General features: G+C 34.5%; 1 protein-coding gene across 11 annotated transcripts in view; it reads right to left on the bottom strand.

Moving 5' to 3' along the window:
• LOC120539084 (agglutinin-like protein ARB_02240) overlaps positions 1-17760 on the bottom strand; it is a 66834-nt gene that overhangs the window by 9860 nt on the left and 39214 nt on the right. For 4 of the 11 annotated variants that reach the window (XM_039768820.1, XM_039768828.1, XM_039768824.1 and 1 more), the window contains 7 exons: positions 17677-17706; positions 15485-15514; positions 14237-14266; positions 12049-12078; positions 3191-3220; positions 2176-2205; positions 27-59 (listed from right to left, as the gene is read on the bottom strand). In XM_039768820.1, the coding sequence (XP_039624754.1) occupies positions 27-59; positions 2176-2205; positions 3191-3220; positions 12049-12078; positions 14237-14266; positions 15485-15514; positions 17677-17706 (213 nt within the window). The remainder of the gene's footprint in view (positions 1-26; positions 60-2175; positions 2206-3190; positions 3221-12048; positions 12079-14236; positions 14267-15484; positions 15515-17676; positions 17707-17760) is intronic. The other 7 variants (XM_039768823.1, XM_039768825.1, XM_039768827.1 and 4 more) reach the window with 6 other exon arrangements.

Here is a 17760-nt window from a genome sequence, read left to right as displayed (position 1 = left end):
CAAAGAAAAAAATGGATAAAACTTACTTGTACTTGTATTTAAAGCAGAAGGAATTGTAACTGGCATTTAAAATATATGAAAAAGTAAAATTAATACAGTTGCAAATGAAGAACTCATGAAGCATTCGTTTGACTAATGTAGAAAGTCACATTTTTAAAAATTTGTTTTAAGATGTAGACCACAGAAATCACAGTTACTTTTAGTTGTGCATTATCAATTTAGCTGAGTCAAGGAGACAGAACACTATTACAAAATCGCCTATAAAATAAAGAGAAATCACATAAAGATGGGAGAAATAATCACTCAAAATTAACCAACATAACAGTAAAACATAAAATACACATAACATTAGCCCAATAATCGACAATCTCACACAGACTCTCAGGTTGAGTCACATAATTCTCTGAATAGCTGCCATTGTCACTGCTTATACTAAGGCATGATTTACCTTTTCATTCAAATAATGTGACTGAGTACATAACCAGTTTGATTGGTTAACGAATTATGTACTCAAATTGTCTACAAGCATTAAAGCTACAAAGAGACACTTTTCTGCTAATTTATAGGCTATGTTATAATTTTATAGCATATTATTATTAATACAGTTCTTGTTATTACATTGTCCAAAGAAGATAATCTGTATGGAAACCTCTGTCTGTTTGTAAACAAAATTACAGGCTGAAGTCCAAAAAAGAACAATACTGAAAATAACAAATTGTTCCAATTTAATTTCCAAAGAAGATTACATACTACTTTAGTTGAAAAAGTTTTCAGGAAACACTCACTGATTAACAAACAATCTTAAGTAAGAGATAATGAACTACTTAGAGTCATGAAGCTTTCTGAAAACACAGGAAGACAGTGCACTCTTCTCCACTACACACTGGAGCATATCTGCAAAAAATTCCTCTGGCATAAGTGCACTAGATGAGAAACTAATTGCTCCTTCCTTAAATCTTCCAAGCATCTTGGCGTTGGTTATTTAAAGGGAAGTGCTGTAATTGTCACTTTAACGATAGAGTTAGGAATATTTCCACCGTTTTGCATCCAGATACGTGTTCCTTTCTTGGGTAGAAGCAGAACACAAAGCTCTTCAGCTTTTTTCCCTATAACCATAATGTTTGTGTTGAGGTGAACTCTCTGAAATGCCTGAGCTCCTCACACACTCACCTTTTCATAAATATGTCAAACATGACAACTAACAACCCTATAATAAGGAACACGTAAAGATCTGGGTGACTGTTGCAATGATACCTTGAAAAGGTACACTACACTACACTACACTGTACAGACCTGGGGAAATGTCCTTCTTAAATGCTGATGCACATATTTGCTAATGTAACAAAGGGTCAGTGTTTTCAGAGGAGGATTGAAGGCCCATCAGCAATGATGGGATACAAATAAAAATTGTGCATGTGATATGTGGCAGTAAATTTAAGTGGAAACAACAGGAACAACTAAAATTTCCAGTTTCCAGTTCTAAAGTGGGCTTATATTGAATAAAAATAAAAAATTACCAAAACATCTATGTCAGATGAAATGGACAACTTTTTAAAAATTCTGATTATTACAATACAGCAGTGCTATTGCAGATTAAATGTAATTATATTCATTTTCATGAGATATTTATGATCCATTTATGTATAAAAATGATGGTATCATATCAATAAAACAACATACGGTTTAATGGGATATGTTACTTTAATCAATATTGTTGATTTTGAAGAAGGATGATGTTATGAAAATAAAAATCAAATAAAAATAAAATTGAAATTATAGCATCATCATATGAATATTGGGTGGTATGGTGGCACAGTGACAGCGCTGCTGCCAGACAGTAAAGAGACCAGGGATCACATCTTGTGTCCTCCCCATGTCTGTGTGCATTTCCTCAGGGTGCTCCAGTTTCCCCCCACAGTCCAAAGACATGTAGCCTAATTGAATCAGTGTTCCTAAATTGGCCCAAGAGTGTGGTTGGGGTTGATGTTTGAGTGTTTTTGCCCTGTGATGGACTAGTACCCTGTCTAAGGTTTGTTCCTGCCTTGTGCCCTATGTTAGCTAGGATGGGCTGCAGAAGACCTCTGTGACCAAGTTCAGGATAGAATTGACTGACTGACATAGCATTATAACAAAGAAAGGTTTCAATGGGAAATATTGTTTATCATCAGCGGTTACCTGTTTGGTTTGTAGACGTTAAAGTTGATTCTGCGAGAATAAAATGACAATAAAAGCATAATGTACAATGAATATGTTGTGGAATACTTCCATACCTTACATACAATTTAATATTTCCGACCAAAATTTCATCCGTTCAGGGTCTTTTACCCTTCCTTCCTTTCTACATCACTTACTGATGTGGCTTGCTAAGAGATATAAAATTAGAACCGACTGATTGACCACCTTCTCAAGATCAAATATTCTGCACAAACATAAAGGTGATTCACATCATTCTTGATGAGTTTTAAATTAACATAGCATCGGTAATCTGTTTTTTAATGTGACGTGGACAAATACTAAAACATGAAAGGTTAAGAAACCATAGTAAGATTTCTTTGTTTTCCTTTGTTTTGTTTTTTTTTAGTCATAATATGGCAGACTGCATTGCAGTACACTGAACTTGAATTTTCTTCTTTTTTGAAAGTTTTTTAAAAGGAGTTAATGCACATTAAATAAATGGTTAACTGTGGGTTAAAAAGTAAAAACAGTCATTGTTAAGCTGTTTCCAGCTTGGGCTATTTTCACACATCTTCTTTCAACAGAAATTAATGTGCTTTTTACTGCGTCTTTAACAGTTTATAATTATTTTAAAAAAACTTTCACTGTCCTTCTTTTGCATTCCAGGTACAGAACCTGATTTAAACATGAACAAATTCTGAAAATAGAATCCTTATACTGTTTTGTTTCCTCCTTCCATGACACAACTATAGCCTTACGAAATGTCCAGATGTTCAGTCTTTTTCTTAAAATTTAATTGAGATTCCTAACCGTGTTTTTTCTCTAACCCCATAATATTGTGGTCTGACTGCTGGTTAATAAAATGGTACGTTAGAAACAGCATGTAGCTATCTTACAGAATATGAAAGAGGTAAGGAATTATAATTCCACAAACTTAATATAATCAAACAGTTTATAGAACAAAGCCTAGAGTTTTGAACTGCTGCATACAAAGAAAAAAATGGATAAAACTTACCTGTTGTTAAAGTAGAAGTCGGAATTGTAACTGGCATTTAAAATGAATGAAAAGCTAAAATTAATATAGTTGCTAATGAAGAACTCATGTAGCATTCATTTGACTAACGTAGAATGTCACATTTTTTTAAATTTGTTTTAAGATGTAGACAACAGAAATCACAGTTACTTTTACTTGTGCATTATAAATTTAGCTGAGTCAAGGAGACAGAACACTATTACAAAATCACCTATAAAATAAACAGAAATCACATAAAGATGGGAGAAATAATCACTCAAAATTAACCAACATAACAGTAAAACATAAAATACACATAACATTAGCCCAATAATCGACAATCTCACACAGACTCTCAGGTTGAGTCACGTAATTATCTGAATAGCTGCCATTGTCATTTCTTATACTAAGGCATGATTTACCTTTCCATTCAAATAATGTGACTGATTACATAACCAGTTTGATTGGTTAACGAATTATGTACTCAAATTGTCTACAAGCATTAAAGCTACAAAGAGACTCTTTTGTGCTAATTTATAGGCTATGTTATAATTTTATAGCATATTATTATTAATACAGTTCTTGTTATTACATTGTCCAAAGAAGATAATCTGTTTGGAAACCTCTGTCTGTTTGTAAACAAAATTACAGGCACAAGTCCAAAAAAGAACAATACTGAAAATAACAAGTTGTTCAGTTCATACTTTCATTTCCAAAGAAGATTACATACTACTTTAGTTGAAAAAGTTTTCCGGAAACACTCACTAATTAACAAACAATCTTAAGTAAGAGATAATGAACTACTTAGAGTCATGAAGCTTTCAGGAAACACAGGAAGACAGTGCAGTCTTCTCCACTACACACTGGAGCATATCTGCAAAAAATTCCTCTGGCATAAGTGCACTAGATGAGAAACTAATTGCTCCTTCCTTCCATCTTCCAAGCATCTTGGCGTTGGTCATTTAAAGGGAAGTGCTGTAATTGTCACTTCAACGATAGAGTTAGGAATATTTCCACCGTTTTGCATCCAGATACATGTTCTTTTCTTAGGTAGAAGCAGAACACAAAACTCTTCAGCTTTTTTCCCTATAACCATAATGTTTGTGTTGAGGTGAACTCCCTGAAATGCCTGAGCTCCCCACACACTCACCTTTTCATAAATATGTCAAACATGACAACTAACAACCCTGTAATAAGAAACACGAAAAAAAATCTGGTTGACTGTTGCAATGATACCTTGAAAAGGAACACTACACTACACTACACTGTACAGACCTGGGGAAATGTCCTTCTTAAATGCTGATGCACATATTTGCTAATGTAACAAAGGGTCAGTGTTTTCAGAGGAGGATTGAAGGCCCATCAGCAATGATGGGATACAAATAAAAATTGTGCATGTGATATGCAGTAGGAAATTTAAGTGGAAACAACAGGAAATATTCAAAAATAAAAATCTAAAACGATATTGATAGGGATGCACAGAACAACTAAAATTTCCAGTTTCCATTTCTAAAGTGGGCTTATATTGAATAAAAATAAAAAAATCACCAAAACATCTATGTCAGATGAAATGGACAACTTTTTAAGAATTCTAATTATTACAATTCAGCAGTGCTGTTGTAGATTAAATGTAATTATATTCACTTTCATGAGATATTTATGATCCATTTATGTATGAATATAATGGTATCATATCAAAAAAACAACATATGGTTTAATGGGATATGTTATTTTAGTCAATATTGTTGATTTTGAAGAAGGATGACGTTATGAAAATAAAATTGAAATTATAGCATCATCATATGAATATTGGGTGGTATGGTGGCACAGTGACAGCGCTGCTGCCAGACAGTAAAGAGACCAGGGTTCACATCTTGGGTCCTCCCCATGTCTGTGTGCGTTTCCTCAGGGTGCTCCAGTTTCCCCCCACAGTCCAAAGACATGTAGCCTAAGTGAATCAGTATTCCTAAATTGGCCCAAGTGTGTGGTTCAGGTTGATATTTTGAGTGTTTTTGCCCTGTGATGGACTAGTACCCTGTCTAAGGTTTGTTCCTGCCTTGTGTCCTATGTTAGCTAGGATGGGCGGCAGAAGACCCCTGTGACCAACTTCAGGATAGAATTGACTGACTGACATAGCATTATAACAAAGATAGGTTTCAATGGGAAATGTTTTTCATCAGTGGTTAGGTTTGTAGACGTTAAAGTTGATTCTGCGAAAATATAATGACAATAAAAGCATAATGCACAATGAATATGTTGTGGAATACTTCCATACCTTACATACAATTTAATATTTCAGACCAAAATTTCTTCCGTTCAGGGTCTTTTACCCTCTCTCCTTTCTACATCACTTACTGATGTGGCTTGCTAAGAGAGATAAAATTAGAACAGACTGATTGACCACCTTCTCAAGATCAAATATTCTGCAGAAACATAAAGGTGATTCACATAATTCTTGATGCGTTTTAAATTAACATTACGCAGGAACTTCTGATCGCTGGAATATATTAAAATCTTTATGTATGGTTTTCTTAAACTACTTTTAATGAAGGAAATAAAAAGACAATACTGCATTATTTTGACTTTACATCATTTTCCAAAGAGACTCTTTTCAACTTTTTTTCAGAGGTAAGTTTTTCAATTAAACCACCAGTATTCATCAGTATTTCCAAATCAATTTATATTAAAAGAGGCAAAAGTAAAAACATCTGTAGCATCGGTAATCTGTTTTTTTAATGTGACGTGGACAAATACTAAAACATGAAAGGTTAAGAAACCATAGTAAGATTTCTTTGTTTTCCTTTGTTTTGGTTTTTAGTCATAATATGGCAGACTGCATTGCAGTACACTGAACTTGAATTTTCTTCTTTTTTGAAAGTTTTTTAAAAGGAGTTAATGCAGATTAAATAAATGGTTAATTGTCGGTTAAAAAAGAAAAAGTCATTGTAAAGTTGTTTCCAGCTTGGGCTATTTTCACACATCTTCTTTCAACAGAAATTCATGTGCTTTTTACTGCCTTTAGCAGTTTATAATTATTTTAAAAAAACTTTCACTGTCCTTCTTTTGCATTCCAGGTATATAATCTATACTAATAAAAAGCAAAGCCCTCACTGACTCACTCACTGACTCATCACTAATTCTCCAACTTCCCGTGTAGGTAGAAGGCTGAAATTTGGCAGGCTTATTCCTTAAAGCTTACTTACAAAAGCTGGGTAGGTTTCATTTCAAAATTCTACGCGTAATGGTCATAACTGGAACATATTTTCGTCCATATATACTGTAATAGAATGCAGCTCGATAGCTGTGGGAGGCGGAGTTTTGTATTAAAATATTTAACCAATCCCATTTCAGCCGTCATTTGTTGCCAGGCAGAGAGAATAGACTGCAGCTCGATAGCCGTGGGAGGCGGATTTTCGTATTAAAGCACTTCACCAATCACATTTCAGCCATCATTTTTTGCCAGGAAGAGAGGCTTTCACAATCTGTTGTGGAGGCACTCTAACACAGAATAAATGTCGATTAACCTGTTGCTTCAACCAATCAGATTTTGAATTGGTGTCAGTAGGGCCCTTTAGCAGGCGTACGGTAACGTCACCGTATTCAGACCCATTGATTGGATAGAAGCCGATATGAGGAACTCTACGAGGCCACTGAACGCACCGCAAACGCTCCGAGTGAAAGATTGTCGCATGCACTACGGCCAACTCCATGGCAGGATTCTGAACAATATTATTTGCCAGACACAGACCAGATTTCAAGACCATGAAAACCTGATGTTTATCACGTTCCTCGAGCCCCAGAAGTTTCGGGAACACAAGAAAAAATTCACACATGCAGCCTTCTCCACTTTAACACAACAGCCACAGAGTGCTTTTTGATCTGTCTTGGCTAAAAACATAACTGACTGCAATGTATGCCATGGATGATTTTGCAGGAGAATTCCCCACTGATCTTCTTGACTTCCTTCATCAGAAAAATCTGCATGAGAGCATGGGGCCGCTGTTCACATTGGTATATTTGGCGGTGAGCATTCCTGTGTAAACTGCTTCTGTCGAGCAGACATTTTCAGCCCTAAAGCGAAATCAAACTTATGCCAGAAATACCATAGGGCGGGTTCACCTTTCAGCATTAGCTTCGATGCTGATAGAAAGTGAGGTTTTGATGGAACTGAAGAGCACGGATAATCCGTATGACAGAGTAATTGAACTGTTTTTGAGGAAAGAGAGGACGATGGATTTTGTTTACAAATAATCCAAATTTTTGGTGAGTAAAATGTTGCGATTTTCCTAAATAATATTGCAAGTTTATGAGTTATTATTGATGTTTTATATGTGTGTCGCAGCTGTAGCTGCAGCAGAAAGGAACTTGTTCATCCCTGGTTTGTCTATAAAATAAAGGCATTTATTGTGGCTACAGGAGTGTGTATATATATATATATATTAATAAAAGGTAAAGACCTGACTCACTCACTCACTCACTAACTCACTGACTCACTCATCACTAATTCTCCAACTTTCCCATGTAGGTAGGAGGCTGAAATCTGGTAGGCTCATTCCTTACAGCTTACTCACAAAAGTTGGGCAGGTTTCATTTCGATAATTTTACGCGTAATGGTCATAACTGGAACCTATTTTTCTCCATATACTGTAATGGACTGCAACTTAATGGCCGTGGGAGGCGGAGTTGCGTGTCAGATCATGACGCCTCCCACGTAATTACGTGAACTGACTGTCAACGCAGTACGTAGAAAACAAGGAGGAGCTCCAAAAAACGCTGAAGAAAACATGCATTATACAATTGAGAAGGCAGAGAAACAATAAGAGGCTAGCGAATGATGCATATAAGCATATTCATAAGTTCAGCTACTGCGGAAACAAAGCATGGTGTAAACCGTAAGTTTTAATTAAGTTTTTAGACACGCACCCGCTGCTGTTTGTCATGAACAGTGCATACAAGCATATTCATGAGTGCAGCTACTTTGGCAACAAAGCACGGTGTAAACCTAAAGTTTAAATTAAGTTCATAGACAGGCTGTGGCTGGCGTTTGTCACGCTCACGACTAATACGAATATTCGCGGGATAGAAGTTTAATGAGAGGATGCAGGGTATAAACGAGAGTTTTCACCACTTTGTAACTAAGTTAAAATTGCTGGTGAAGGACTGTGCTTATGCAAATTCCGAGAGACTGTGTTTGTGGTTGGGATTGACAGTTAGGGCGGGTGGGGGAGTGACATCATCTCCCCTCCCATTCACCTCATTGCATTCACTTCATTTTGCTCTGAGCTGAGCTCCGCAGCTAACGCGGTCTTACGGCGGCAACTTTGTGACGCTGCCACCAAATACTCACAGAAAAATCTGCAAGTTGATACACACTCTGTCTCTAGAGTTTCTCCACACTCTGAATCCTCCAGGCACTACTGAGCATAATCTAATTTTGATGGTTGGGACGCCAATAATGTTACTGAAAACCTTACAGCCACCAAGACTTTGTAACGGCACGAGACTTCAGGTCACGTGTCTGCAAAAGAACCTAATTGAGGCAACTATTTTTACTGGCGGTTGCTCAGGGGAGAGAGTTTTTATTCCTCGCATCACTGTTATACCCTCTGATCTCCAATTTCAATTCAAATGCCTCCAATTTCCAGTAAGGCTCTGCTTTGCGATGACAATAAGTCTCAGGGACAGACCCTACAAAAGGTTACATTGACAATCATTTTTCGTTATTTTTAAAATGTTTCCTTTTCTTAGCACAAGCACAGCTGAGAAGCTTCGATGCATGTGCTCCATAACGCGTTAAAAAATAACGCATTTAATCACACTTTGCATTCCAAAAAAGGGAAACTTTTGTTAATGAATGATTTCCTGGTACATCGATTACATTGATGCACACATCAGAATTACAAAAATGGAACAGTCAGAAAAACGCGTGTTGCTAGGACTGATCTGAGGAAAATTTCATTTCAAAAGACTACCCGACGGAAGCCTTGATAAAAGAGTCGTTTTGTGCAAACTGTGCCAAAAGGAGTTTGCATTCCACCGAAGAACTTCAACCTTACGGTACCATCTAAATGCAAAACATGTTACAGCGAACACAGAAACTGTGTATGATGTTAGCACTAGCAGTTTGAGTTCCAACAAAAGGTGTCGGCAGCCCAAACCTGATGAAATGACTGGCTTCAGGACCAAAATTAGTAAGTCAACATCGGTCAAACTTTCAAATTCTCTCGCAAAACGGATTGCTTTGTACTGTAGACCACTAATAGTGGTGGAAGATAGGGGGTTGAAAAAATTTGCTACAGTTACCGTCAGGTGATCCATCTTTTCAACTGCCATGCCGAGAGACTATTTCAAGTTAAATTCAAGAGTTTTATGACACTGAAAAGCAAGCAAAATTAGATGCATTACAGAAAGTGGACTTTGTGGCTCTTACTGGGGATCATTAGACATCCGTGACCGTTAGTAATTTTAATAAATTCTTATTACAAAATGTTCAATGATCACACTGTTTTAGCCTAATATACAAAATAATTTTGGCTAGGGTTACTCAGAGTTTAAAGGTGAAGCTGGTCAAATTACCTTTTATGTTTCTGCCTTATTTTTTTAAGAAAAAAAAACTGCACTTTATTTTGAACTTTTTATTATTATTATTTAAAGATAATACCATTCTGAACATGTGCTTAAAGTACTTAGAATACCACTTTATTTTTAAGTCTGCCCAATTTTAGCCAGGGATGATATTTTTGTTTCTCTTTTGAATTGAAATGCAGTTTATATGCATTTTTTTTCAGAAATTAAAACAGCTTCAGTTTACAATATTCATGTCCATGTCTATTATTTGATTCTGTCGCCCACTAAAACACTTTTAAATTAAAAAAACATTTGCGCTTTGGGGCAAATTTACTTGTGCGAATACATGCTATTAATCAATATTAATTAATTACAAAGCCTCTAATTAATTAGATAAATTTTTTTAAATCGAATCCCACCCCTAATATATATATGTAGATATGTACATATATGTGTATATATATATATAGATATGTATATGCATATATATGCACATATATACTGTATATATATATATATATATATATATATACCCCGATCTACATACATACTGTCAAATAAACGAACCACACGCCGTGGCGCAACACTGAGGTTCGATTCCCGAGAGGAGGTGCAGCGAGTGTGTATGCATGATGAATCCAGAATTAGGGCGAAACACACGTGTCGCGTACTGTTTCCATTATTTGACAGTAAAACTATTTCAATATATTCAATATATCTATATCAGCGCTTCTCGATTCATTTTACCCTCGCACCCCCTTGGTTTGAGAAGAACTATGAAAAAATATGAGGTTAATGCAGAAAAACAGATCACCAATTGAAGCTTTATGAATAATTGATACTTTATTCGCCATCCATAATTGTTTTGGTAAAGCCATACTCGGTGTAATCCTCCTTCCATGTTCTAATTTTTTCGCGACTCGCCATGATTAAATGAACGGTAAAAAAGTAAGAGCGAAGCGAGGTTGACTTATCCAGGCAGGCAGGCGACAGCTCAATAGCTCGAATTTGGATATACTACAGTAGGTTCTATTTAGTCAACAGAAATATCTTTGGTAGGAATGTAAGTTGAATTTAAAAGTCTTTAAATTTCTATGTTGAAGAAAAATTTATGCAATGATGACTAAATTTAACTTACATTCCTACCAAACATATTTCTGTCTACTAAATAAAAATTACTTATATTTAAAATTTACATAGAACTTGAACAGATACGATAGTTCATAATACCCACGCAGCACTACAGTAAGTGCACGTAAGAACAGGAGTCATCCGTTTTAACAAGCAGCATATTACACTGATACGAAATAGCCAGCCCATTTAATTATTTAAGAATGGATAGATAAATTAAGATTTTGTACAAATAATGTTTTTCATTTTTCTTCCTCGATGGATTCTGGCACCCCCAGCAACAGCTGCTCGGACCCCAAAGGAGATATATATAAATATATATATATATATATATAAATATATATATATATATAATATATACAAATATGTATATATATATATATAGATAGATATATAGATATTATATATATAGATATAGATAACAGTGACAAAACAATTACATTGATTACATTGACAATCATGTTGTGTTATTTTCAAAATGTTTCCTTTTCTTTTCATTACTTCTTTAACACACTACTTCTCCGCTGCAAAGCGTGGGTATTTTGCTATATATATATATATATATATATATATATATATATATTATAGTGTGTATGTATGTGTATATGCTCATATATATGTATGTGTGTGTATATATATTTATCTGTATGTATGTATATATGTATATATTTTTATGTGTGTGTATATATATATATATATATATATATATATATGACAGCAACATTGACAATCATGTTACGTTATTTTTAAAATATTTCCTTTTCTTTTTCATAACTTCATTAACACACTACTTCTCCGCTGCGAAGCGCAGGTGTTTTGCTAGTCTCATTTAAACATGAACAAATTCTGAAAATAGAATCCTTATACTATTTTCTTTTCTCCTTCCATGACACAACTATAGCCTTACGAAATGTCCAGATGTTTTGTCTTTTTCTTTAAATTTAATTGAGATTCCTAACTGTGGTCTTTCTCTAACCCCATAATATTGTGGTCTGACTGCTGGTTAATAAAATGGTACGTTAGAAACAGCACGTAGCTATCTTACAGAATATGAAAGAAGTAAGGAATTATAATTCCACAAACTTAATATAATCAAACAGTTTATAGAACAAAGCCTAGAGTTTAGAACTGCTGCCTACAAAGAAAAAACAGATAAAACTTACCTGTTGTTAAAGTAGAAGTTGGAATTGTGACTGGCATTTAAAATGAATGAAAAGCTAAAATTAATACTTTGCTAATGAAGAACTCATGAAGGATTCATTTGACTAAAGTAGAAAGTCACATTTTTTAAAATTTGTTTTAAGATGTAGACCACAGAAATCACAGTTACTTTTACTTGTGCATTATAAATTTAGCTGAGTCAAGAAGACAGAACACTATTACAAAATCACCTATAAAATAAACAGAAATCACATAAAGATGGGAGAAATAATCACTCAAAATTAACCAACATAACAGTAAAACATAAAATACACATAACATTAGCCCAATAATCGACAATTTCACACAGACTCTCAGGTTGAGTCACATAATTCTCTGAATAGCTGCCATTGTCCTTGCTTATACTAAGGCATGATTTACCTTTCCATTCAAATAATGTGACTGATTACATAAGCAGTTTGATTGGTTAACGAATTATGTACTCAAATTGTCTACAAGCATTAAAGCTACAAAGAGACAGTTCTGTGCTAATTTATAGGCTATGTTATAATTTTATAGCATATTATTATTAATACAGTTCTTGTTATTACATTGTCCAAATCTGTTTGGAAACCTCTGCCTGTTTGTAAACAGAATTACAGGCACAAGTCCAAAAAAGAACAATACTGAAAAAAACGAGTTGTTCAGTTCATACTTTAATTTCCAAACAAGATTACATACTACTTTAATTGAAAAAGTTTTCTGGAAACACTCACTAATTAACAAACAATCTTAAGTAAGAGATAATGAACTACTTAGAGTCATGAAGCTTTCAGGAAACACAGGAAGACAGTGCAGTCTTCTCCACTACACACTGGAGCATATCTGCAAAAAATTCCTCTGGCATAAGTGCATTAGATTAGAAACTAATTGCTCCTTCCTTCCATCTTCCAAGCATCTTGGCGTTGGTCATTTAAAAGGGAAGTGCTGTAATTGTCACTTCAACGATAGAGTTAGGAATATTTCCACCGTTTTGCATCCAGATACATGTTCTTTTCTTAGGTAGAAGCAGAACACAAAACTCTTCAGCTTTTTTCCCTATAACCATAATGTTTGTGTTGAGGTGAACTCCCTGAAATGCCTGAGCTCCCCACACACTCACCTTTTCATAAATATGTCAAACATGACAACTAACAACCCTGTAATAAGAAACACGTAAAAATCTGGTTGACTGCTGCAATGATACCTTGAAAAGGAACACTACACTACACTACACTGTACAGACCTGGGGAAATGTCCTTCTTAAATGCTGATGCACATATTTGCTAATGTAACAAAGGGTCAATGTTTTCAGATGAGGATTAAAGGCCCATCAGCAATGATGGGATACAAATAAAAATTGTGCATGTGATATGTGGCAGTAAATTTAAGTGGAAACAACAGGAAATATTCAAAAAAAAAAAAAACTAAAACGATATTGGTAGGGATGTACAGAACAGCTAAAATTTCCAGTTTCCATTTCTAAAGTGGGCTTATATTGAATAATAATAAAAAATTACCAAAACATCTATATCAGATGAAATGGGCAACTTTTTAAGAATTCTGATTATTACAATACAGCAGTGCTATTGTAGATTAAATGTAATTATATTCACTTTCATGAGATTTTTATGATCCATTTATGTATGAAAATAATGGTATCATATCAAAAAACAACATACGGTTTAATGGGATGTTATTTTAGTCAATATTGTTGATTTTGAAGAAGGATGATGTTATGAAAATAAAAATCAAATAAAAATAAAATTTAAATTATAGCATCATCATATGAATATTGGGTGGTATGGTGGCACAGTGACAGCGCTGCTGCCAGGCAGTAAAGAGACCAGGGTTCACATCTTGGGTCCTCCCCATGTCTGTGTGCGTTTCCTCAGGGTGCTCCAGTTTCCCCCAACAGTCCAAAGACATGTAGCCTAAGTGAATCAGTGTTCCTAAATTGGCCCAAGAGTGTGGTTGGAGTTGATATTTCAGTGTTTTTGCCCTGTGATGGACTAGTACCCTGTCTAAGGTTTGTTCTTGCCTTGTGCCCTATGTTAGCTAGGATTGGCTGCAGAAGACCCCTGTGACCAAGTTCAGGATAAAATTGACTGACTGACATGGCATTATAACAAAGAAAGGTTTCAATGGGAAATGTTTTTCATCAGTGGTTACCTGTTTGGTTTGTAGACGTTAAAGTTGATTCTGCGAGAATAAAATGATAATAAAAACATAATGCACAATGAATATGTTGTGGAATATTTCCATACCTTACATACAATTTAATATTTCAGACCAAAATTTCTTCCGTTCAGGGTCTTTTACACTTCTTCCTTTCTACATCACTTACTGATGTGGCTTGCTAAGAGATATAAAATTAGAACCGACTGATTGACCACCTTCTCAAGATCAATTATTCTGCACAAACATAAAAGTGATTCACATCATTCTTGATGTGTTTTAAATTAACATTACGCAGGAACTTCTGATCGCTGGAATATATTAAAATCTTCATGTTTGGTTTTCTTAAACTACTTTTAATGAAGGAAATAAAAACACAATACTGCATTATTTTGATTTACATCATTTTCCAAAGAAAGACCTTTTTAACTTTTTTTCAAAGGTAAGTTTTTCAATTAAACTGCCAGTATTCATCAGTATTTCTAAATCAATTTATAATAAAAGAGGCAAAAGTAAAAACATCTGGAACATCGGTAATCTGTTCTTCTAATGCAACATGGACAAATACTAAAACATGAAAGGTAAAGAAACCATAGTAAGATTTCTTTGTTTTCCTTTGTTTTGTTTTTTTTGTCATAATATGGCAGACTGCATTGCAGTACACTGAACTTGAATTTTCTTCTTTTTTGAAAGTTTTTTAAAAGGAGTTAATGCACATTAAATAAATGGTTAATTGTGGGTTAAAAAGGAAAAACAGTCTTTGTAAAGCTGTTTCCAGCTTGGGCTATTTTCACACATCTTCTTTCAACAGAAATTCATGTGCTTTTTACTACGTCTTTAACAGTTTATAATTATTAAAAAAAAACTTTCACTGTCCTTCTTTTGCAAGCCAGGTATATAATCTGATTTAAACATGAACAAATTCTGAAAATAGAATCATTATACTGTTTTGTTTTCTCCTTCCATGACATAACTATAGCCTTACGAAATGTCCAAATGTTTTGTCTCTTTGTTTAAATTTAATTGAGATTCCTAACCGTGGTCTTTCTCTAACCCCATAATATTGTGGTCTGACTGCTGGTTAACAAAATGGTACGTTAGAAACAGCATGTAGCTAATTTACAGAATATGAAAGAGGTAAGGAATTATAATTCCACAAACTTAATATAATCAAACAGTTTATAGAACAAAGCCTAGAGTTTAGAACTGCTGCATACAAAGAAAAAAATGGATACAACTTACCTGTTGTTAAAGTAGAAGTCGGAATTGTGACTGGCATTTAAAATGAATGAAAAGCTAAAATTAGTATAGTTGCTAATGAAGAACTCATGAAGCATTCATTTGACTAACGCAGAAAGTCACATTTTTTAAAATTTGTTTTAAGATGTAGACCACAGAAATCACAATTACTTTTACTTATGCATTATCAATTTAGTTGAGTCAAGGAGACAGAACACTATTACAAAATCACCTATAAAATAAACAGAAATCACATAAAGATGGGAGAAATAATCACTCAAAATTAACCAACATAACAGTAAAACATAAAATACACATAACATTAGCCCAGTAATCGACAATCTCACACAGACTCTCAGGTTGAGTCACATAATTATCTGAATAGATGCCATTGTCATTTCTTATACTAAGGCATGATTTACCTTTCCATTCAAATAATGTGACTGATTACATAACCAGTTTGATTGGTCAACGAATTAGGTACTCAAATTGTCTACAACCATTAAAGCTACAAAGAGACTCTTTTGTGCTAATTTATAGGCTATGTTATAATTTTATAGAATAATATTATTAATACAGTTCTTGTTATTACATTGTCCAAAGAAGATAATCTGTATGGAAACCTCTGTCTGTTTGTAAAAAGAATTACAGGCACAAGTCCAAAAAAGAACAAAACTGAAAATAACGAGTTGTTCGGTTCATACTTTTATTTCCAAAGAATGTCACATACTACTTTAGTTGAAAAAGTTTTCTGGAAACACTCACTAATTAACGATCTTAAGTAAGAGATAATGAACTACTTAGAGTCGTGAAGCTTTCAGGAAACACAGGAAGACAGTGCAGTCTTCTCCACTACACACTGGAGCATATCTGCAAAAAATTCCTCTGGCATAAGTGCATTAGATGAGAAACTAATTGCTCCTTCCTTCCATCTTCCAAGCATCTTGGCGTTGGTCATTTAAAGGGAAGTGCTGTAATTGTCATTTCAAGGATAGAGTTAGGAATATTTCCATCGTTTTGCATCCAGATACGTGTTCCTTTCTTGGGTTAAGCAGAACACAAAGCTCTTCAGCTTTTTTTCCCTATAATCATAATGTTTGTGTTGAGGTGAACTCCCTGAAATGCCTGAGCTCCCCACGCACTCACGTTTTTATAAATATGTCAAATATGACAACTAACAACCCTATAATAAGAAGCACATAAAGATCTGGGTGACTGTTGCAATGATACCTTGAAAAGGAACACTACACTACACTACACTGTACAGACCTGGGGAAATGTCCTTCTTAAATGCTGATGCACATATTTGCTAATGTAACAAAGGGTCAGTGTTTTCAGAGGAGGACTGAAGGCCCATCAGCAATGATGGGATACAAATAGAAAGTGTGCATGTGATATGCAACAAGAAATTTAAGTGGAAACAACAGGAAATATTCAACAAAAAAAAAAACTAAAACGATATTGGTAGGGATGTACAGAACAGCTAAAATTTCCAGTTTCCATTTCTAAAGTGGGCTTATATTGAATAATAATAAAAAATTACCAAAACATCTATGTCAGATGAAATGGGCAACTTTTTAAGAATTCTGATTATTACAATACAGCAGTGCTATTGTAGATTAAATATAATTATATTCACTTTCATGAGATTTTTATGATCCATTTATGTATGAAAATAATGGTATCATATCAATAAAACAACATATGGTTTAATGGGATGTTATTTTAGTCAATATTGTTGATTTTGAAGAAGGATGATGTTATGAAAATAAAAATCGAATAAAAATAAAATTTAAATTATAGCATCATCATATGAATATTGGGTGGTATCGTGGCACAGTGACAGCGCTGCTGCCAGGCAGTAAAGAGACCAGGGTTCACATCTTGGGTCCTCCCCATGTCTGTGTGCATTTCCTCAGGGTGCTCAAGTTTCCCCCAGCAGTCCAAAGACATATAGCCTAAGTGAATCAGTGTTCCTAAATTGGCCCAAGAGTGTGGTTGGAGTTGATGTTTCAGTGTTTTTGCCCTGTGATGGACTAGTACCCGTCTAAGATTTGTTCCTGCCTTGTGCCCTATGTTAGCTAGGATGGGCTGCAGAAGACCCCTGTGACCAAGTTCAGTATAGAATTGACTGACTGACATAGCATTATAACAAAGATAGGTTTCAATGGGAAATGTTTTTCATCAGTGGTTACCTGTTTGATTTGTAGACGTTAAAGTTGATTCTGCGAAAATAAAATGATAATAAAAACATAATGCACAATGAATATGTTGTGGAA

The sequence above is a fragment of the Polypterus senegalus genome, chromosome 11 (genome assembly GCF_016835505.1).
Source record: "Polypterus senegalus isolate Bchr_013 chromosome 11, ASM1683550v1, whole genome shotgun sequence".
NCBI classification, from domain to species: Eukaryota; Metazoa; Chordata; class Cladistia; order Polypteriformes; family Polypteridae; genus Polypterus; species Polypterus senegalus.
This window is presented reverse-complemented; position numbering and strand designations above follow the sequence as displayed.